The sequence below is a fragment of the Notolabrus celidotus genome, chromosome 10 (genome assembly GCF_009762535.1).
Source record: "Notolabrus celidotus isolate fNotCel1 chromosome 10, fNotCel1.pri, whole genome shotgun sequence".
Taxonomy (NCBI): domain Eukaryota; kingdom Metazoa; phylum Chordata; class Actinopteri; order Labriformes; family Labridae; genus Notolabrus; species Notolabrus celidotus.
Genome location: NC_048281.1, coordinates 13,537,102 through 13,560,383, shown reverse-complemented (window position 1 = coordinate 13,560,383; position 23,282 = coordinate 13,537,102). Strand labels below are relative to the sequence as shown.

General features: G+C 41.4%; 1 protein-coding gene across 4 annotated transcripts in view; it reads right to left on the bottom strand.

The window, feature by feature from the left end:
* Window positions 1-22,767, bottom strand: part of gpm6bb (glycoprotein M6Bb) — a 37,079-nt gene extending 14,312 nt beyond the window's left edge. For 2 of the 4 annotated variants that reach the window (XM_034693362.1, XM_034693364.1), the window contains exons 1-2: window positions 22,482-22,644; window positions 22,204-22,325 (exon numbers count right to left, since the gene is read on the bottom strand). In XM_034693362.1, coding sequence (XP_034549253.1) covers window positions 22,204-22,228 — 25 coding nt within the window. In that variant the 5' untranslated portion in view covers window positions 22,229-22,325; window positions 22,482-22,644. Of the gene's footprint in view, window positions 1-22,203; window positions 22,326-22,481 lie in introns of all 4 variants that reach the window. The other 2 variants (XM_034693363.1, XM_034693365.1) reach the window with 2 other exon arrangements.
* Between the last annotated feature and the right edge of the window lie 515 nt (window positions 22,768-23,282).

The following is a 23,282-nucleotide window of genomic DNA, read 5'->3' as shown; positions in this document are numbered from 1 at the left end:
AACAGCTGAGACCCTTTATGAAAAGTGAAAAAATCCACAGAGAAATACCAACCAGATGTGATCCAGTGAGAAGCAGATATTCTAAATCAGTGTTTAATTTTATGTCAATACCAGACACACCCACTTCTATGCAGAATCCCACGCAAGACAAACAGTTTTAAACACCACATAATCAAACCAACAGAACAAAAGTATGCATGTCATATACAAACTAAGTCCACACACAAATAAACACACTTGGACACACAATGATTATGAGGACATGGCAACTCTTCTTCTGATTTCTGAATCCTGCACACCAAACTGGCTTCCAGCTCGTCGGCACCACCATCCACTTTTAATCAAAAATCAATCCTCATTGCAAACAGATGTGTGTGTTTACAGCTAATGCTAAACTGTTGTTGTTTGCTTCAGTGGGGCGAGTTGCCAAAGCACCATTTATGAGAAACAGTCTCATTTTCCACACTCTCCACTTTGAGAGGAGCGATACTTAAAAATGCCATAATGGCAGTAATGGCAGCTCTCGAGGGACTAAGGAGATCTAAGCCGGCAAATTTATCGAAAGTGTTCTCATTGTTTACCTTTCTAACAACGGAAACTTATCCTCTGTCAGCTAATAGCTGTTGACTATGGCTCACTCATAAAGAGCTAAGGGAGATGTGTGTGTGTATTCAGTGACAATAAGAGGCAATGATGGCAGTAATAGCTCATAAATTGTGTGTTTGGGGACAGTAGAGGAGTAAACATGTGATTATGAGGCTTTTGATGGTGAGTAAATGATGGGAGAGTCAAGGCAAAAACCCACACAGAATCTCAAGGTGTTTCACAGGCCCACAGGTTCCTAATCAGCCAACACTTCTCTGTTAAACAGGGCACAGCTTGGAGATGTCAGAGCTGTTAAGTCCAACAATGAGATTATAAACTTAAAAGATGGAAATCCAATAAATAATCTAAGATAATGTAAACGTACTTTTCTGGCCTCATCAAGATAGGACTGTAAATGCCTGTTGCCTATAGTTAAATTACAGTATTCAAGCCTGCTGTTTCCACTGGAGAGTAGAAAACTAATTGCTAATACAGACGCTCCAATGAAAACTTTTGTTATTCTAAATTAATACCACCATAAAGACATAAAAAAAATATGTCTTAAAGTACGAGTTTAGCACTGGTGTCAGCTTCAAAGGTTGATGGCCAAGTGCTTCTTGGAACTTGTTATCACTCTGAAGCCTTTTGGTATTTACCTTGGATCGACATATAATTAATGGAATCTTAAAAGCTATACAGGGTATTTCCCAGAATTGATCCCCTAATTTTGATATGAAGAAAATGTCTTTCAGTTTCACCTGACCGTCCAAATTCTCGAAGATGCCATATTTGACACAATTTAGGACCTGTGTCCACCAAAAACGTTTTTTTTTCCTGGCAGTGCCTGTTTTTAGTGCAAAACCAATACAGTTGAGCATTTTTCATGCTCAGCGTGCTAAGCAAGAAAGTGCCTTCAGTGACAGCTTTTTGTGTCATTGCTGCACTTACAGCACTCTCAATTGAAAATCATTCAACTTTTGGAACACTCCTACAACCATTAATTCCACATCTCCTTCAATGGCGAATCAAAATCAAGAAGGGGCGGGACTCTTAATACCAACTTGTCAACAACAATGGCAGAGGAGAAACTAAACTGCTCCTTATTTCTAATGAATTATTTCCAGGTCTCAAATGACTGCTAATGCTACAGCATAACTTCTATCCATTATTTAGACATTTCATTTCATTGAATAACGACGATATTAAAGCAGATTTAATGTCACTACCAAAGGAAGTGGAAGCCCCTTGGGACAACTTTCACAACCTAGCAACAATAACCCTGGTAAGAAGCGCTCTGACATTTATGTTGATGGAGTTACCAGCACAAATGAACACTGTTGGTGGATACAGGCCCTAATGCAGATGTTATAACCTTCTTTGCTGTAATCTCTTTCTGCTCCCGTAATGTATTAAGAGGCTCTATCTCGGTTGATGCTATAAACTCTAGTCATTTAGCTACTCATCTGGTTTACTTTTTCATATGATAGAGATATTTGTATTAAATTGAGGCTATCATCACCAGTTGAACTCAACAAAGAAGTTTGACAATGAAATAAACTATACATTTGGAAATGATTGCTTAATTTGTAACCTAAAATAATGTAATGTCTAGATCAAAGCATGATTAGAAATCAATGATTCTTACTGATACCTACAAGAAGGGGAAGTGCAAGTTAATGACACTCTCTTTCCCTTTTTAGTGTACACACACCTTGTGACTGTCAAATTGTGTGACGGGTAGTGTCTGGATCATTTATCTTTGTTCTTGCGAGCCCTTTATTCACCTCATTAATCATCACTGCCCCCCTACCCTCACCCCCGCTCATCCCTCCTGAAAGAACCACTGAGATGCACCCTGAGGTTTGATGGATGTCCTGTTGATTCTGCAGCAGGCTCATTGTCCTTAAAAGTGACAGTAGCATGATGATGACCAGCAGCTTCACAGTGTCGCTCCAGCTGCAGGAGTGACATCATTTTAACTAATAATATCATAGAACAAACACAAGTGAAACACATGACGCATCTCAAAGATGGTTACTTTACAGCTGCAGTGACTGGACAGGAATATCAACAAATAGGTGCATACAAACACTGAAAAAGGGTGCTGAACTGATATTTTAAAATGATCCCTGTGGAGTGAAATACACCAAACTCTTATGTGGAGTGAAACCAGGCAGGCTGGAGTAGGTTAAAGCCCCAGTAAACACAAGCAGTGAAAGAAAGAAGTGAAGCAGCTCTTTGTGAGCGTTCATTGGTACCTCTTTTGTCCTGCCTCTGCTCTTGGTTTTCTTCTGATGGAGTTTCCATGGTTGTTTTTCTCCCATCCAACAAAAATGCTTCCTTTCAGCAAGATTCTCTTTCTTCTCCTTCCTTATGCTCTCCTCGCTCGCTCCCTCTCCTTCCCTGTGCGTTCCTGCTCTCCCTTTATCTCTCTCTCGCCTGCCCTTGCCCTCTCCTCAGCTTTGCTTGTTTGGTGTCATACTGCTTCACAAAGGCAGAGCTCCACTGTACATCCCAGTTTTTGCCGGGGTCTTGTCAGAAGGGATTTATTTTGACTCTAATGGGTGCCCTGAGTCAGAAGTCACTCAAATTCTAGTTTCACATGAGATCCTACATGCAAGAGCTCCACTGAACACATCCAGACTTAAAACAGGCAGAGGGGTAAGGGTTGGATGAAGAGATAAAAAGAAGAGATCTGGGATGAATGTTTCAGGAGTAAACATGCTTGCTCAGTCAATGTAAGACAGACTCGAACAGTTTAATCAATCAATCGATCTTTATTTGTATAGCACCAAATCCCAACAAAGTTATCTCAAGATGCCTTTAAAAACAAAGCTGGTCTAGACCACACTCTATATTGTATTATTAGTAAGATCCAGTCCCCTCTTACGGACAGGACTCAGTCTTATCTCATCTTAATCCACCATGAGCATTGCACCTCGCAGTATTTAAGTTACAGCGGCATGGAAAAACTTCCCTTTAACAGGCAGAAACATCCAGCAGAACCAGACTAATGTTAGACAGCCATCTGCCTCGACCGAGTTGGTGTTGGAAAGAGAGAGAGAGGAAAAAAATACGACCATACTCAATTTCTCCAAGATAAAGCTGCACAGCTTTCAGACATATCCCTACCTGTCATGTATGAAGTGATCTCTAAACACATTCACTCTGTTTTTTTATTGAAATTTTGTCATGATAGGGGCCGTTGCCTTTATATAAAATGGACAACGCCACTTCATTCACGCCCATTCTGAGCCTTGAAGCCAATATACTGCTTCGAAAGGCGCTGACATATTGCGCTGTTGCAACCAAGGCATGAGCAGAAACGACCTAGCTAGCTGGAAGCGTCACACCAGCAACGCTAACCAAAACATACCTCTGTGGTAGTGATTCTTACATTTACAAGTATCGTGACGTCACCCATCTGTTTCTGAAGCGCTGTTTTGAAGCCAATCGTTTGGGGGAGCCACATTGGAAATGCTGAACTCAACCTAACTGCTGTCGAGCTAATGTGAGGTAAAGAAGCGGGCTTTGAGCCTCCTCGCCAACAGCTACAGCCTGTCAATCAAGTCAGCTGTGCCTCTCATTATGAAAAAATATCACCCTCCGTACAATGTGTGTCAAACGAGAAATGAGCTATTCAGACTAAATTCAATTTTTTTGTACCAGGCTGTAAACATGTTTATTTCTGATGTAAAGATCGGCTTTTTTGAATTTGTGTGTATGTGGTTTCCGGTACTTCCGGGGACAGCCTCAAGCGGACACTCAAGAAAACTGCAGTTTTAAAAAACTTTCTCATTGGCTTCAATTCTCACAGCCGGAGGTTGCCGCTTGGCTCATCCTCAACTCCAATAATCTGTCTTTGGTTCTGCTCAAGGTTTCTAAAGGAAGTTTTTCTTGCCCCTGCTGCTAAGTGCTTGCTCATGATGGATTAATGTTGGGTGAATAATAATATTAACAAAGAGTACTATCTAGCCCTGCAGATACCTTTCATTGTGATTTGGGGCTCCATGAATACAAATTGACAGACTGCTTCAATGTTTTGGGATTCAGTACCATCCAAATGAAAACGTTCTCCTCACAAAACAAACTCTACTCAGTATTCCCAGCAGTAGTAGTCTCCAAAACTGATGCAGAACTCTGAATAGCGGTGCTTTGTGGGAACAGGTTTGTTAAATCAAAGAGGGGTTTGCACACGGACGAGTGAAGGACCCTTGCTACAGTTGACAGAGTGGTTAAAAATCTACTCTACTTCACTCCGGACCACTGTTTGAGAAAGGGGGGACTGTGTGCCCTTCATCTTCTGATCCGCACCATATGCCCTCTGCCTCTGCTGCATTCATTAGCAACCTGTGACCGCCGTCTCTTCCTCCCATCTGGTGGCTTCTGACTCACATAAAAAAGACACGGGACATTTCCTGAACGAGGAGATGCAGCGTGCTCGGGGGTTTTACAAACAACTCTGGAAGCAACATATGAAAATGAGGGACGTAGAGAGGAATGTAAGCAGAAAGAAGGTTAAAAGAGCTGATGAGGAAGAAGATTTAAGGGAAGAAAGAAAGGTGGGAGATGTACTAGATGAGGTACTGCAAAAGATGACCAGAGAAACAGACAGCGATGGAGACAGCTAGGAAGATCTTGGCTATGTTTGTTTGGCAACAGCAGGCCGGGGAGCCCCAGGGGCATGCTAATGAGAGAAAGGCCTTTCAGCAGTGAGGAGGGGGGCCGTGCTGGAGTGGGGTCTTCTCACGGATACCAGACCTCAGAGAGGAGGGGGATCAGCAGAGGAGGGGAGCCTCAGGGGTCAGGGAAGTGAACTTAGCAGGGATCCCACAACAACAAATGATGCGCTGATCTACGAGCTTTTTCACCATCCTCAGCCCCAGAAAACACCGGGAGAGAGGACGTCCTCGTGATGTGAGGAGCTACAGCTCATACGACCAAGTGCTGGCTGTTTGAATCTTATTATATGGAGACTTACAGCTGGTTTAGAGGTAGTTGTGCTTGTGATTTTTCATTGTACTAAGGAGCCCCAGAGAAGTCCCAAAAGAAATGAATTGGAAACATAATGTACCACATGTAACCACACAGAGTTGGATCCAAAATACAGAGAACAACAAAATCAAAACAGACCAAACTCCATCTGCAGCCTTTTAAAAGTTTAAAAAGTTTCTATTTGTGGCACACATGTAAAAGGAAATTGAAAACATATGACCTGTTGGAAAAAATATTATAAATGTCCCCAGTTCTACTAAACACCAGCTTATAAATGCAATTTTAAAGTTGACCAGTAACACCAAATTCCTACACATAGGATGATTGGTGGACAAAGTGTTGCAACTGGTGGTGAGAACAACAAGTGTCAGATTACAGTACAACGGCCATGCGGCGCAGTAAAGCTGCTAAATGTCCCTGTTGCTTCGAAGATGCTGCTTGTATGTGACATACTCAGCAGAGATTATACGGATGACAGATGTCTCACTCCTCAGTAATTTATTTTGATTTGTTTTGTGTTACCTGTTGCTTCCTGGTTGTTGTTTTGAATGCATGACTCTCAGCAAAGACACTAAAGATGCAAGATGTCTCACTCCACAGCAAACAATGCTATATCTGCATACAGCATGAAAACACACAAAATGACATCACTGACTAATTACTGGCTGTTTAATTCATCAGCAACTCATTTTGCGATTTACTTTTAGGGACATAAAGCGCGTAGACACAGCAAAAAAAATTCAGGGAATTTTTGGGGTCTGATGCCCCCCTTCCGACAAATACCAGCTAAGTATTGTTTTTCTGATAGCTCATAAGTTTATCTTTTCAGATCTTGGTGCGAGGTATGTTAAAGGTGAAGTATGTTACTCTCCTTGATCTGCTCGGAGGAATGCTGCAGCCGCACTGATTTATAATCCTAAACATTAATTTGGCTCATATATCATGTTGTACGGGGGGAATCCCGAGGACAGCTGAGCATGCACTCTATGGGTTGTCACATGGGTTGTCTTTTAGCTGTTCCTAAGAGCAGAACAAAAACATTTGGTGACACTGCTTTCAGCCACTACGCTTCTAAAATACGGAGGATCTTAGAGGAGCTGATGGAGTTATTAAGACTTTTAAACAATAGTAAAAACGTATTTATTCAGTCTGGCTTTTATGTAGGGTTTTACGATTTTATTACTTAATTTTTACTTAAATATTGCTTTAAGATTGTATTTATTTTAAATTGTAATTATTTCCTTTTTATTGTTATTTATTAATTCAATTATTTATTTAATCTACTCAGTTTTATTGATATTTTTGGCCTTAACTTTATTTTCAACTCTTATTCTTACCCTTTTTAATGTATTAATTTTAACTATTTATATTCTTAATATTAATTTGATGTTTTTACTTATTTTAATTACATTTTTTTATTTTTTATTTTATGTATTTTATTGTTGTCGGTGTGCATTGGTCTCTATTTAAAAATAAATTTTTGTTTTTCAATATGTCTTGCCATCATTTCATTTCTGCTTCTTTCTCGTTTTCAATCTCTGTAAAGCACTTTGGCTTGCATTTGATTTGTATGAAAGGTGCTATATCAATAAAGCTTGATTGATTGATTGAGGAGCTGAATTCGGAAACTAGCTGGCTGAAGAAGAAAGCACAGCAAATGTAAAAGTAAACGCCAAGCATAAAGTTAGATGGAGGTCGGGAATGGAGAACACACTTGTTGAATTGTGTTTACACAACCCGTCCTAAAAAACATACCACAATCAAACTAACAAAGAGGTCAACACAAATCGCTAACGCAATGGATGTAGGTACGTGGCTAGCAACTTTTAGCTTCACAACCATCCTGTCATACAACATGTTTGTTTACTCTGATGCCACGTTTGACTGCAAGAGATTTTGTGGGATTTCCACAGAGTTACTACTGTGGTTTTTGGTGAATAGGTGAAAGGAAGTTTGTGTAGTATTTAACTTCATTTGAAGTTAATAAGCTGTGTTTGACATATGCTAGAAAAAGCAAACAAACAGCTGTAAACAAGGTTCATTTAGGGTAGATAAATAAGAATATGATACATTTACTGTGTTATAGACAGTGAGCTAAAAAAAAGTTGAAATGTAGCATTGCAAGTAGTCATATGATTGATTATTAATGTCATAACTTTATATAAATGAAGCTTTGAATGCAACTTCATGACAAAATCTTCTATAAAGTAGTGCCAGAACAAGGTGGAAAAGCTCTTGTCAGGCTTACTGATTGAGCTAAGCTTCCTAGAAACCCTGTGGCAGGCTGAGTGGCTGTGGGAATATTCATGTGAACACAGGAGGCAGAGCCCGAGTGCTGCATGCTAAAACTCCAGGGTTGAGACAGCGCCACTCCCCTACTTGAGGACACAATCTGAATGATGATGAAGCGTATACAAATGGAGGAGGCTTCATTGTGGGTCAACCTTTCACGCTGTGAGACTGGGGGCCCTGAATGTTCCTCAGTGTTCAGTCACCCGTAAAGACCTGCACCCTGATGGATTCGCACTGAGGTTCTCAGGGATGCAGGTCTATTCCCTGGGCCCAAGCACCACTTTGGAACAGAAGAAGAAGAAGGAGGAAAATAGAGTTACCACACCATGAAGCAGCAGCCAACTGGGTGTGTAGAGTTGCCCGTATGAGGTATGACGGACTATGAGTGCCAAAGTCTACAGAAAAGGAAGCCAAACTGATCGTGTAGATACTTTTCAGCTCTCATGGAAAGAGCTGTAACATTCCCCGCTCTTGTTTCTGACAGTGATTGGTGGCGTATTACAACATTTGAGGCCGAGATTCTTGTAAACACAGTTAGGGCGATTTGTTTCAGGCAGTGAGTAGCATTCTTATGTGCAGTGGTGGCCCAGATTTGAATGCAGGACATCTTCTTAGTTTATTCTGCTTTCATGTTGGTTGTACTGAAGCCAAATCATTGATTGGCACTACAAACCCATTACACGGATCCATTCGGTTGTTTGCTGTCCTATTTTCTGCTGTAAAACAAAAGCATTGCAAATTCTGTATGTATTTCCTGTACTGTATTCTCACTCAACAGCTAAGCACATGACATATGGGAATAAAAGTTATATGTGTCTCAACTGTCCGTCTGAGATCATCTATTACTTCCTTGTAATGTTGCAGCACACCAATCCAAGCAACATGAGCCATGGAGCTCTGTTTCGTAAGAAAAACTGCACTCCCTGCAGTGGAAAAAATGAATATGCTAACTGACCTCATTCATTATAGAAAAACATGTGGACAGTAAGAGGGAAAACCACAATGGGCTGTCTTATAATGAGCTTTGTGCTTTCTGCTTGGCCCTGTTGGGAGATTAAAACTAAGAAAAGTGTCTTTTGCTCGAGCTTGGTTGTTTACATAGCTGAGAAAAGGAGAAAACTGGGATAAACTGTGTTATTATGGATCAAAGGTTGAAAGGCAGTCAATTATTTTCTGGCATCAAAAAAGCTTTACTTTTTTTATGCTTGACTTAAACAAGTGTTACAGTTTTTTCCTCTATAGCAGATGTCTTTATCTCTGCCAACAGCAGCGCACAGGTCTGGAATTAGTCTTCAACAGTTTAGGGACAATTGAGAAAAAAAATCAGGAATCACTGAGGCTTAACCTTGGAACTACATTACCAACAATGCATGTTCTCCGGTGGCAGCTCACCCCAAGCTACAGTGGCCAACGACAAGTGGGTAGCAGAGTAAGGTTGTTGCGAAACCAGATTTTTAATTTAGATACAATATAAGAACTAATCAAACAAGATCGATACCCGTTTAGCTACTATAGCAACAAAAATTGAACTCCTCAACCATAATTGGTTGTCTTCAGCTTTTTTATTTTCACACTCCAAACAGGTAGTTTAGAAAAAAGTCATGTTTTCACAGAGTGATAAATTACATAGTATTTTATGTTTCACCACTTTGTTTTCAATCAATCGATCTTTATTTGTATATTGCCAAATCACAGCAAACGTTATCTCAAGCGCTTTTACAAACGTAGCAGGTCTAGAATGAACTCTATGTTAAATTATTAACAAAGACCCAACATCAAGACAGGATACGATCTAGTCCCCTCTTACTGACAGGACTCAATCTTATCTCATCTTAATCCCCCATAAGCATTGCACCTCGCAGTATTTAGCTAGTTACAGGAAGGAGGAAAAACTTCCTTTTAACAGGCAGAAACCTCGAGCAGAACCAGACTCATGTTAGACGACCACCTGCCTCGAGCAACACATTAGTGGTGCTCAGTCTCTTTACTTTATCTCTACTCAACCACCACTGCTCTCTTTCACCCACAGAAAACATAACTATAGATCCATCTTTTTCACAAACTTCTGTACTTTTACAGACATGATTTTTGAATCCTTGAATAGTTGTTCACTTATTAAAAATCTAAGAGTTAAAACAAATATTATCTCATTTTAAAAGTAATTATCATTGTTTTCACCAATGCCTGGTCGTAATACGGTATTCCTGCCAGACGTTGGCTATAGAGCGTCTGAAAGCTTTTTGCTGCATTAATTAACAGGTGAAGAAGAATGCTAACTGCATTAAATGGCAAAATAAGAAGAAAACATTAGAGACAGGTGTGAGATTCAGAAACAGAAATAATCGCAGAGGCTGAGCATGGCTGTAACACCGGCATAAAGGTCGAGACAGACGCTGCCAGTGCCTGATACGCGCAGCAGCTCGTCCTGCTCAATTCCGAATAATCGCAGAATGGATGCCAGTAATCATCAAATAGCATTTTGGCTTGAAATGCCGATCCCTAAATGATACATAATGATTTTGAAGTTATATTCAAACATTTTTCTTTGAATGACTTCCTGCAAGATGCTGGTGAGGTTGAGCTCTCATTACATTCAAGTTGTGCGCAGAACATTGTTCTCTCTCACCAAACAGAGGGCTGAGTCTATTTGAGGATTTTTTAACAAAAGACCTCATCCATGTAACCTGCAATTACCTGACCAGAAAATAAAACGTAAAAACAAACTGCTATTTTACTCTGAGGTGTGAGTATTCACCCCATGGACCGACACATTGTTTCCACGAAGAATACTTTCACTTTGTTCAGCCAGATAGAAGAAATTCAACTCTGCTATTCAATCAGAACAGCCCAGCCTTTTCTAGCAGACCCATTTATAATCTGTTGGCACTTCTTCCATTGAACAAGTTCCATTTTGAGTTCTTCTCTTGAGTGTAATTACAAGGGTTTGACCAGACAATACCCAGGGTATCTGACTCAGCGCTTCTCTAATTGCATGTTAGTGTTACCATCGTGTCAAGTCTGGAAATGGAGCAACACTCACTCAGGCTGTGTTGTTCCTCCAGAAATGACTTGACAGCTCTGACTCTCTGGCACCTCTGCAGCCACTGTGGTTGCAAGGAGAGTGAGACCCACACATGCTTCATATTATCAAGGCCTCATCGCTTACAGCACCTTGGAAACTAACATCATGGCTTGGCTGGATAAAAAAAAAAAAACCCTGATGTGATATCAAAACCTTAAGTCTAAGAATTTCATAATTTCCAGTCTGGAGTCAAAAGAGGAAGTGAATGCCAAACAGAAACCTGGACGAAAGTGGAAAGAGAGTTACACAGAAAGAGGAAGAGAAACAAGGCCATGAACTTCAGCCATATCAGAGAAAAGCTAACGTTGTTGTGTAAGTATTTGTTTTTTTCGTCCACTGCGCACTTAATATTTTAATGATGCTTCTGGTCTGGATCAGTCTTGCCAGTATTTGTGGTCTGCCACTCCAAACATTATGGAGCCAATGAAGACGCCAAGAAGTACTGCAAGCAAACACCTCTCCATTATCCAGTTAGAATAATGCTACATAATGACCTCCTGTCTTTCCAATCCATACTGTCAGGATCAGCTGCCAAGAAGAGGAGGGTAATGAAATCTGCAGCTACCTTTGAAAAGTGGCCAGCAAGGAAAAAAAGTAAGGGGCTTAAAAACAGTTATGTTCTAAAATAAATAGAGTTATGGGGTTTATCTGGACTAGAAAAGTCTCTGGGGACATTGTTAGTGTTGGAAAGTTTTTATCTGGAGGCCTCATGTTTAAAAAACCTGTATTCTGGGTTTTATTGTTATTTTCTACATATACCTGATTTGAGACAGTACTTTTGTTAATTGGCATGCCCCTCTATGACCTTCACTTTTGAACCCACCATAACTCATTTTTTCTCCACCTAGCAGAATCTGTAGCAAGAATCTGAAAACACACTACTAACATTTTGACCCCCTTTCTAACAGTGTGTAGGTCTTCCTCTCCACGGTTTGGGGCCAAAACAGCCCTGACCTGATGAAACATGTACTTCACTAAACCTCTGGAAGGTGTGCTGTGATATCTGGCACCAAGGCGTTAGCAGCAGATCCTTTAAACCCTGGAAGCTGTGAGGTGGGGCCTCCATGGATCAAACTTGGTTGTCCAGCACATCCCACAGATGCTGATTGGATTGAGATCTAGGGAATTTGGAGACCAAGACAACACTGTGGTGTTCCTCCAGACCACCTCCTTCCAATGCTCTATGATTCAGTTCAATCTTTAGGGCTTTTGCCTTTCTTTTTCAGTGGTTTGAGCTCCAGTGGCTTTTCTGTTGGATCACACCACATGGGCTCGCCTTCCCTCCGCACACACATCAGTGAGCTTTGGCTGCCCATGACCCTGATGTAAGGTTCACTTGTTTTCATTCCTTGGACAACTTTAGGTATAGGTACTCAACACGGCAGACTGGAAACACCCCACAAGAGCTGCAGTCTGGGAGATGTTCTGACACAATTGGCTAGCAATCACATTTGGCCTTTGTCAAAGTCGCTCACGTCCTTACATTCATCCATGTTTCCTGCTTCCAACTTCAAAGACCTGCTCACACAATACCATCCATTGACTGGTGCAATTGTAAGGAGATAACCATTGTTATTCACTTCAGCTGTCAATGGTCATAATGTTATGGCTGATCAATGTATCACCTTTTTCCATCTTGGTCAATGCAGGCCAAGAGTTCATTTTACTTATTGCTCAGTTTTTGTCTCCAGAAACTCTGAAGGGTAAAATGGTCTCTTCAGTGACTAAAAGTTCCGCTGTGGTCACGAGCTTAAGACTAACTCTCTCTTAGATTTTTTTCTCTGTGAACGTTAGGAACACCAGGAAGATGAACTGAAAGACATTACAAAGTGGAACTGCAAATCAAAAGTTAATTTTCTGTGGATTCGTCAGTCACGTACAAACAGTCATGAGATCCATTGTTAACAAAATACCAAGAGGCAGCATTAGCACTGCATCATATAAATGTCATCAAGGCCTCCTACAGTGTTGATGTCCTTCTTATCTGATTCAATCTGCTATCTGTAAGCATATCTACCTCCTTCCTGTTCACATTAAAAGCAAACTGCCATTACCCTAAAGTCATTTTAAAGCTGAGCAGCTCTTAAAGCCAGTAGAAAACATATAATGGCTGATTACTGCAGTCAGGCCACAAATAAATCCTACAAGATCTTCCCTTGGTGGTGTTAATAGCCTTTGAAATACAACGCCTTTGAGCATTTTGACTATTGGCCTTCTGAGCTTTATTTCATACTTTAAATTATCAAAGTAGTTTGTTTGTTATCATATGTCATTACCTAGAAATGGTCTGGAAGGCACATCAAGTTATTTATAGTGTTGATAGCATTAAACATATAGTATAGTTTGAGAAGTATAGGTGCAAATGCTGAAGCAAGTCCAACTATGCCATGCTAAATTGGCTAAAGAGACCAGGTTGGAGGACTTGTTGCACAGTGCATAGGCATGGGAACAATAGAGGCATAATGAACCACAGACATGGAGACCTCAGACGAGACTCTCCAGCTAATCTTGGGGTTGCTTCCCACGAAGAACAGCCCCCCCCCCCACCCTCCACTCTGTCTCCCCCAGCTGCTGGGGTTTCTTTCTCTGCGTCGTCCAGTCACTTCTATTGTCCTCCCTCCTCCTCTTCATGCAACCAACCTCTCACCCCTGACCCCAAGACTTTACCCTTTTCAAACCCCCCTCCAGGCTCACCCCTCATTAGAAGGAGTAGAAACACTCTTCTCTTAGCTCCAGCCAGTCAGATCCCACCGTGTCAGGATTCATCGACAGCACTATGACAACAGAGGAGGAGACTGGGATCACTTTAATGCCATTGTTCCTCAAGTTTCCTCTCTCCTGTCTCAAAGCCACTGGATCCTGGAAAAAACAGACCGCCTGAAAGAACCTGAACCTGACACCTCCTCCCCTGCAGATGTGTTTTTCCTCACATTAAAGAAGAAAACGCGAAGACTAAGTGCTAAACCATAAGTGGCAAACACAGTTCACTTAGAGAGAAGCTAATCTCTTGAGCATTTGGTGTATACTCTACCCTGGCTGACCTCTGCCAGAGTGGGTCAATCCATTACTTTATTGCTTTAAGCACTGATGGACAGTTTTCTAACAGCACACACAGTGATGACATTTTGTCCATCAACTTGGACATTATGGAGCATCGAGTGCACAAAGCAGAGCCCATTTATGGCACCATCGGAGGTGATGCCGTCACTTGATCATTATGAGTGTCTAAACATTTACATGGTCAGGAATGTAGTTTGTGCACACACCATCGATCAAATGGCGCGCATGTTTGCATAGATGGGAATACGTGATGCAAACTGTTTACACAACTCACATAAAATCACTGCTCAGGGCTAAGAGTGTGCTTATTTTTGACTCTATTTCTCTGCCTAACTGTTTGGACCAATTCATGCCATGGAAGCTAATTACAAACCCTTTGCATGTCTTCATAAAGTCAGGGTCACAGTTCAGCGTCAGGAGTTTTATGTCACAGTTGAAAGCAGTTCAACTTTTGGAACATCGTAGCACTCGTCAATGTCCCTTCCCCCTTACCAACCACTCTAAATCAATAGGAGGCGGGACCTCTGTTATCAACTTCATCAGCAACAATCACAGAGGAGAAACTAGTCGTGGCATTTATTAGACAGTACAACTTCCAGGTGTACAGCTTATGTAAAGTTTCCTTGAGCAAATATTAAGCATATGGAGTAAATTAAGTAAGGGATAATGTATAGTGAACAGGTGGTTGTGTAAATTAGAACCCTGACAGGGTGAGCAAACACCTACGTAAAGCTGACCAATCAGGTATCAAGTATTTAACAGAGCTGGGTAATATGTTAGAAAGCCATGTTATACAAATGAACTTAATGCCACAAAGTGCCAGAGCTCTGAAAATTGAGGTCATAAATCACCATTGGTGGACACATGTTGCTGTTATTTTGTCCTCATGAATAGAAATGAGCGTTGCAAGTCTGCGTCAACAAATGTATAATCCATTAGGTCACACATCCACAAGCCTTCACACTCTGCACTGTACATTCCTTCACAACGTTTCTTTTCCATTTACAGCTGTAGTCTCTATTGTTACAGTATTGTTTTCCCATAGAGCAAGGGTCAAAAGCTAAGATGACTTGTGAGACCTCTCAGTGGTGTAGCAGCGATATTAACACTGCTAACTGATCTCTGCTTCAGTCTGTGTGTGGTTATGGGGTCAACGTGTTTTTCAGACAGAACATCTGGGATTTCCTCTCCCATGAAGCTGCTGGAAGCTGGTATTTTCTCTTTTTCCTCTGAGGGAAACCTACAAATGGTTGACCCAGAGGCCTTCAAACATGTGTGAATGGTAAAGACATCAAAAATAAGAAAACAGCTCTGTTGCGAGGGCACAGAGTTTCTTTTTTCCAACAATTTAGTAAAAGTAAAATCCATCTTCTCAAAACCTCAATAAGTCTGTCAGTGAAGCAAATAGTCTCCCAAAAAAACACCTCCCTCAGCTATTGGGTTTCCTGCAGCTGTCGCTTTATTAAAGCGCAGCTATGCAGATTTTCATCTGCTTGGCACAAGTGCCTCTTCCTGCCGATGGAGCCTTTCTCTGGAGGATAATAAGCAGACAATGAAAACTCTCACTTGAAAACCTTTTTTCTTGAGCAGGAAAATGAATCTCTGGTGTGAGAGAAAGAGAGAGAGTTTGTGTCCAGTGGCCTCTAGCTCTGATTCCACTGTGTCACATGCAGTGCCACATCACGACATCATGAGCCTAGAGGAGTCATGTGCGTTTCCTGAAACATCTTGAAAAAGCAAAACAACACGCAGTGAAGAAAAAAGTCCTCTTGAGATTTGTTTTTGTGACAAAAGTTGGATTTTTCTCATAATCCTGAGCCTAAAGGCAAAGAAAAAGTCATACATGGCTATTCATTATATTCCTGCTTAATTCATCCCAAGCGTAGCATTTGGCTGCATCCAAATGGTCTCAGGCTGTCTGGCAGGGCTCTTCATATGGTGAACATTTCTCACTGGTGTGCAGGGGTACCCCAGATGCTTTTGTCTTACGGTTGTTTAGCAGCTGTGAGGACAAAGAGCTATCTGTGGAGGGTTGAATACACTCAGCGGGCACCCAGCCAACAGCTCAATCCTGCAGGCTCCCACCGTTGAAAGGCAGACTAATGCATTCTGCTCTCACTCCTCACACATGATCTTAAGAAGGAAATTAGCTGGGGGTGCTATTAATTGATTCTCATTTTAACCTAAAAACTCTCACATCTGAACTGTGGTCATGTCAAACTTCTAGACAGTTCCTTTCATTGAGGGTTTTTGAGACTTGGACACAAAACTTGCACTTGTTCATTACGTCCCAACAAACTTGACACGCCCACTGGACTCTGATTACAGAGCGTGGAAATATCAATGCAGCTACAAACAATTAAGTAGGTTTCTGAATAAAGATTCAGACGCCTGAATTTAGGTTCCTCTACTTGCCGGTCAATCAAGGCAAAGATGAAGTTTGATGTAAGAAACAGAGCTTGAGGGGAAGGTCAGGCATTCAGGGGGCAAGCATCGATTGTTTAACCAACAACAATAGACTAAGACACCCGTTGATCAAACCGGTCTAAACTATAGTCAGGTGCCCATATGACCTATGACTATAGCCACGTTTCCACCAAGCGGTTCGGTTCAGTTCGGTTCGTCTCGGTACGGCACGCATTTTGTGACATTTCCATTGACTAAAACCAGGACAGGTCCCCAAATTACCGAGCCGTACTGTCCCACTTTTTGGTACCCTTCTGTTGGGGTGCCAGGCAGCCCAAGAAGGTGGAGAGAGACACTGCAGTCCGTTGGTTGGTCGAAAGAATAGTCACTTCCCGTGTGACAGCTGTAATAAAGAACAACACATAACCCTGCCATGTTTAAATCTCCAGTGGACTCCGGGAAGATAACTTTATTTGTTTGGAAATCGGCATCAAGAAACAGCGTTCCATGGTCGACCGCGGAGGTGCAGACTTTCCTCGGAATCGCGTTTTTCTTCTTCGTTGCATTTATTAGCGGAATACACTGTGTCGCACCGCCGTGACGTCACGCTATTACGTAGCTGACGCAGCTAATGGCATCCGACTAACACGCCGCCTACCAAGTAGGGCACGGTTGGCTGTGGAAATGCAAACGTTACCGATCCGACCCGTACCAAACTGTACTGATCCATTCCAGACCACTTGGTGGAAACGAGCAATAAGACACTTTTTGCTTCTCTGTGTGCATGTGGATGGTTGTTTGTTTTTATTGTTTGTATTTAGAAGTACTACTGGGGAGGCAGCAAAAATTGTATGCGTTATAAACTTTGTATCATATTGTTTCTTATCGTACCCTATAGTACTTATCGTATCGTATCATACTCTGTGGAATCGTATCGTATCGTACCCTATCGTATCGTACTCTATCATATCATTTCCTACCGTATCGTATCATATCGTCTCGTCTCGTACCTTATCTTATCGTATAAATATGAAAACGCATTGAATTGCATTATGGCCTGTGACTCATCCCATTCTGAAGTGCTTTCAGATTCAGTGATTTAGGGCACAGTTCTTAATCCTAAAGTCAAATTAAAAAATCAAAAATGAGTCTTTAGCTACCCAAAACAAAATAATTTGTATGATGTGTCACCTGAAAATTGGAGACAATAGCCTTCTAACTGACACACCTGATGTTCAGGAGAAAAGCTTGTCATCATACAGAGCAGTGAGATGTTATAGTGACTTAAATGGGAATATTGGCTCACATTGTGGAATTGTAGTGTTTCCTTAAAGATAATGATGTTGAACTCAACAGAGAAAGTTGTCTGAAATGAAGAATAAAATGCAAACATCTTGGATGATTAAAAAAACACAACTAACTACTTGAAGGTGGGTGGCTTATTGATACTTTTGAAAAAATAGAGAGGGAAGCATGGATTTCAGATGCTGTTCGACCATCATCCAACTTTATCTGAATCTTACAGGTATCCTGTTAGGGGGTTTGTCCAAAAACATATCTGCATTGAAGCAACCCAATGTTTTTTGTCGGAGGGGAAATTTCTTTTTTTTTTGTTTGTAAATGAAACAACAGACTTATCTTTGACAAATGACTACAGTGTCTTAATATGGCTTCAGTATGTGCTTTACCCATTTTTTCCTGTTAAACCCTGTTTTATAAAATAACTTATCAAAACAAAAGCATGGTGATAACTAGTCATGATGACAGAAACCATGTGTGAGAAAATGTGGATATGTATTTTGATCTAAAGTTAGACCTATATCCCATCTGTTAACGTGGAGGAGGCAGGCTGTGTGATCTATACTGCAGGCAGTCAGCAGGGAGAGCCCTAAATCTCTTAGCTTCGCTTTTGGGGTGCTGTGATGCCATCCTTCCTTTTATACACTCCAAGTTATCGATCAACGCACCCACTTCTAAGATACTGTCCATCAAAGAGTAGAGTTATGAACCACCAGAGACCTTTCTGCCACGGTCAGCACGCCCAAACTTTTTAGTGACTGCATTGTGATCTATTTACTGGCCTACCAAAGAGAGTAAATAGGTCACTCTGGGAAACAGTATTGACTATCTAATCAATGTTCCCCGCTCATGTGCCGTGCTTTTGGTGCTGTAGCAAAGGGGTCATACAGTAGTTTACAGTAGATAGCAGAAAATCCTGCAGTGGGGCTGAATGCCTGTTGAATGAGTGAGAGCATGTTGCTTTCCCCAACCTTTTATTTCCCACAGGCCTTCTGGAACAATCCTCTGACTGTGAACAAAACACTGTTACAGATGGCAAATATGCCCTCTGCGCATGCATGCCAACATATTGTAAAACTGAAAAAGTACAGCTTATTATGCATGAATTTGGCAGTTTAACCTTGAAAGTGGTGGGTGTTTTTCTGAAGTCCTGCAGAAACGATAAAGGCCAGATTGTATCATTGACATGGTGGGCTTCCTGTGCATTTCTGAAAAGCCTGTGTTCTTTTACATATAGGGTATTTTCAGACATTTAAATGTCATACCACACACATACACACACTTGCATCCCTTCTTGTTTGACTGTGAATGGGCTTTTTAGTCAAAAGTGACGGCCAAGACGCATGCTTGAACAAGCACCCCCGCTCAGGAACTTCTATTCCTATCATTTCAAGTCACAATACTCAATGGACTGCTTTGTTGTCTGAGGAGTTATTAAGCTGAACAAATTAACATGAGTGCTCTGGCAGACCTGCAGAGCTAAAGAGAGACAAAAAGGAAGAAGAAAAAAAAGTGAGGATGAGAGAGGAAAGGAGAAATGAGAAAACGAAATAGAGCAGGAAGCGGAGCAGGATCTAAATGAAGTCTTGATTGGACAAAAAGGGGGTCTATTTTCTCCACGCTGCTCGGTGGCAAAAAAGTTCTCTAAGGGCCTCATCTACTGCTTAATTACGAAAGATGCTCGGTCATATCTCCTGCCAGATGGAAAGAAGCCCAGAAATCATGTAACTCTGACAGCAGCTACCTCATTATGGAGGGATATTCAGTGCAATTAATGATCGCAATCCAAAAGACGAAAAGCAATCTGGGAGTTATTGATGGTGACATAAAAATGTGGGATCTGTTCTCAAAGGTTAGCACTTACTTCACTTGGATTGAACCACATTTTAAGAGTTGGGGAATTCAAGGGAGACATCTTTATGGTGTTAACAAGCTTCGATTGGAACAAACAGAAATGTCTCCCCCCAGATCATCCCTTTGGTGACTCATTCTCACATTCCTGTGTTTTTCTCAACCCCTCTTGGGCACAGCGGCTTGCACATGACCCACAGCTCTTGCCTCTTGAGGATAACATCGCCATGAGTCAACGAAAAGCAGGGGGAAAAAATTGTCATGCTCTCTGTTATATCTCTGGCATTAGTTGACAAGTTGTTGATTCCGTGAGCGTAAAAACACATCCGCTGGCACAGCATCAGCAGTCAGGGGTCTTTCCTTCTCTCGCACTCAGGATGTGGGGTCACAGCACACACACTCCAAAACATATATGTGTGATAGTGATCCCTGCTGATGTGTGAGAGAAATAATCAGACACTTTCCACACATCCTAGTTCAGATAAAAGTGGAATGAAGTGCACAAAAGAGTTAACATCTCTTGGACGTTTCACAGGCACACATGTAAAAATCATTATGAGGGACGAAGTCCAACTTGGATTCCTGGAGGACAGAATCCATCAGATGAGTTTATCATAAAAGCTTACAGTATAATCAAGAGGCTCTAAACATTTGACACCTGGTTTAGTCAGAAAGACCTTTAATTAAGGACAAACTGTCATCTGTGACTAACTCTTCAAGAATTACTCAAAAACGGTGACACAGCTGATGTAACATGTGGATCTGGTTTGCATCCAGCCTTGATTGCCTTCTGCAGAAGACCACCACGCTGAACACAACACACTCAGACTACAGGGTTCATGAGTTTCCATGAGGAAAAGAAATCTTTCCTCTCTTTTTTCCCTGTTTCTTTCTCCGCGATCAGGACCGGGCTCTAAGAAGAACAACAGACACTGTTTCACAGTTTTGTCCGTAATTTGCTTCATCTGATTAGCTGAGTCTCCTGTCATGGGACAGTATTTTTTTATAGTGCTAAGCACATAATTTAATTGTGTCTGTAAAAACATTGAAAGGATGGTTGATTTTCCAGACTGTATCAGACTTGGAGCTTCATTAACTGTTTTTCCACATGTTTCTTAAAGCACTGCCAGCAAATTGAGCAAAAAAACAGAATGAAGTTAGCTAATGTTTGACAGATTCCTCTGTAGCTTGAGGGCGACAATCTGCATGAGCGATTATTACACTTCGTGTGCAGCATGTCTTACTTATCTCGCTAAAATAATCTTCACATGCAAGAAAAAAACAGCTGGAGCTCTAAGCCAACATTTTCCCTTCAGATGTTTGGCTCAGTGTTTTAATATCTACATAGAACAGAAACTGCAGTTTTCTCTTTTGTGTTTGGTTATCAAAAAGACCCTTGGGTAATTGGGTAATTGTTACAAGACTAACACCAAGAACCGAGTAAGATATTTGTAGAAAATGAGTTGCTGTCGCCTCAGCTCAAGCCAAGTTTTCCTCCTACATCAGTCACAGAGGCCAACGCACTGTGAAAGCGTTCAACAGCACAACAACAGAGCAGGATCTTTGTGAAAAACATGCAGAGGTGGAGGTCACTGTAAAATCTGATCAGATGTAAGTTCTACAACCTCTATGTGACATTTTCACATTGCAGCTACCACCACAAGACATCCTGTTTACGTGTGGCTTTGTGAACACAGCTCATCATTTTTTTCACAGCCCAATAAGGGGACCCAGAAAGTCCACAAAAAGGGCAATAGAGTATCTTTGATTATCAAATAGGAGCTTTGGGGAGTGAACAATGCACTTGTTGAAATGCCATGCAGACTAATATCCTCTATGATGCAGTGAATGAGGGTCTGTGGGGAATGGGTTCACAGGGTATCTGCCCCGAAACGTACAATTCAGTGAACTCCTCTCTCTACATTAAGAGCCACTGAAGTCGCACAAAGGAGCAGCTCCAAATTAGGAGCACAAAGACGCCTCTGTGCGAGCGAATTAATGAGCATTGATACACATTCGCACACAGTGTTCCTCCCTGGCCTCAGCTGCACCATCCCAAACAACACAACTGAAGAAATGCAGCACAAAACCAGCACACACAAAAAGTGACTACTGGATTCATTTTAGGGTTCAATATCAAGTCCATATAAGGGTGAGAGCAAGATAATCTGAGTGTGCATCATCCCATCTGCTTCTCTGTTTATCATAGTTTCAAAGTCTTAAAAGTTGCCAAACATTCATGGCATGAGCGAGTCCCACCCCCCTTTGGTTTTGGAGCACAGATGGCCAACACTTGGGACTGATTTAAACATGGGACGGACTCAGCTCTAACCCATCACATGACAATTACAAGCTCTGGTACACAGCACAGTATGCAGGTTTCAAATATGGAGAACATGACTAATGCAATGTGCTGCTCGTTAGTGATTATTCCAGTAACTTTTAGTCATTCCCCCAATCAGGGAAAACAACCTTTCACCCAGCTGTATGACAACTCAATCTCTGATGATTAATGGGGACTGATAATGACAAGTTGGATACTTAAATAACAAAGGTACAGCTCTGAAAATAGAGATATGAGAGACAGTAGAGAGGCACTAGTTGATCTCCTCTTAACACCTCCGCACACTCACACAGAGTGACTGCAGGAATCCTCATAGACTTAATCTCTCTAATCGCTTTCTTCAGCAGGCTGCTCTAATGCCGATTCTCGTAGATCCGGGTCAGGTAAACAGCTCTGCTTCTGCAACAAGAGCTAAAAATGTACTTTACGCTTACTTTGCGTCCAAACAACCGGTGCGCCCCGAAAGTTAACGCGACAATAACAAAGTGTTGAAGGCGTGCTGTCATCACGTAAATGTTTACATCAGTCTTCCAGGTTTTACTGGATACATTTTTCAGTCTAACTCACCCATTGTTGTAAGTTTCCCAAAGCCTCCGAAGTTCCTCGATCAGCTAGAAGTTGAGCCCCGGCTACACTGATGCTGCGTCCTGGGATGCACACACACACTGGCCGCCTGGCTGCTCACGCAACGCCGCGTCCCTTTGGAAACAGCCCGTGTGACGTCATCGCAGAGGGGGATTACTGATGGGAGGACGGAGCCTTCTCAACCCCTCCTCCTGGTCCTCATCAAGAAGTTTCACTGGTCACTCAACGCATCACTTTATCTGGAGGTTACATTCGTGAGAACAAAGTCCCCCCCTTTAGGAAAGAGAAATGAATTAGCATAAACATGATGAGGAGGATGAGGAAGATGATTAAATTATGATTACATTAAGGATTATAGAAGGCCACTTAAGCAAAGTGTCCTGCACTGTTGTTCAAAAGAATGCTAACAGCAAGTCAACTAAAACTGCAAAGTTAAAGCATTTGTTTTTAAAGAAAATTTTCAAAAAAAAGACATCTCAGAAAAATGTTGGATCAAATTTTGACTTGCTTGCCAGTTACCACAGTGGTGGACAGTAACAAAGTAAATTTACTTGAGTACAGCACTGAAGTACATTTTTTGAGTATCTTTACTTTACTTGAGTATTATTTTTTTGATAAACTTCTTACTTTTACTCCACTACATTCAGAAGACAACTATTGTACTTCTTACTCCACTACATTTCTATCAATGCTCTAGTTACTCACTACTTTTGCTTTGAAGTCAGCTCATGAATTTCCTTCTCTTTCTGAAATCTGATCCCTAAGACAGTAAAATGTGTTTGT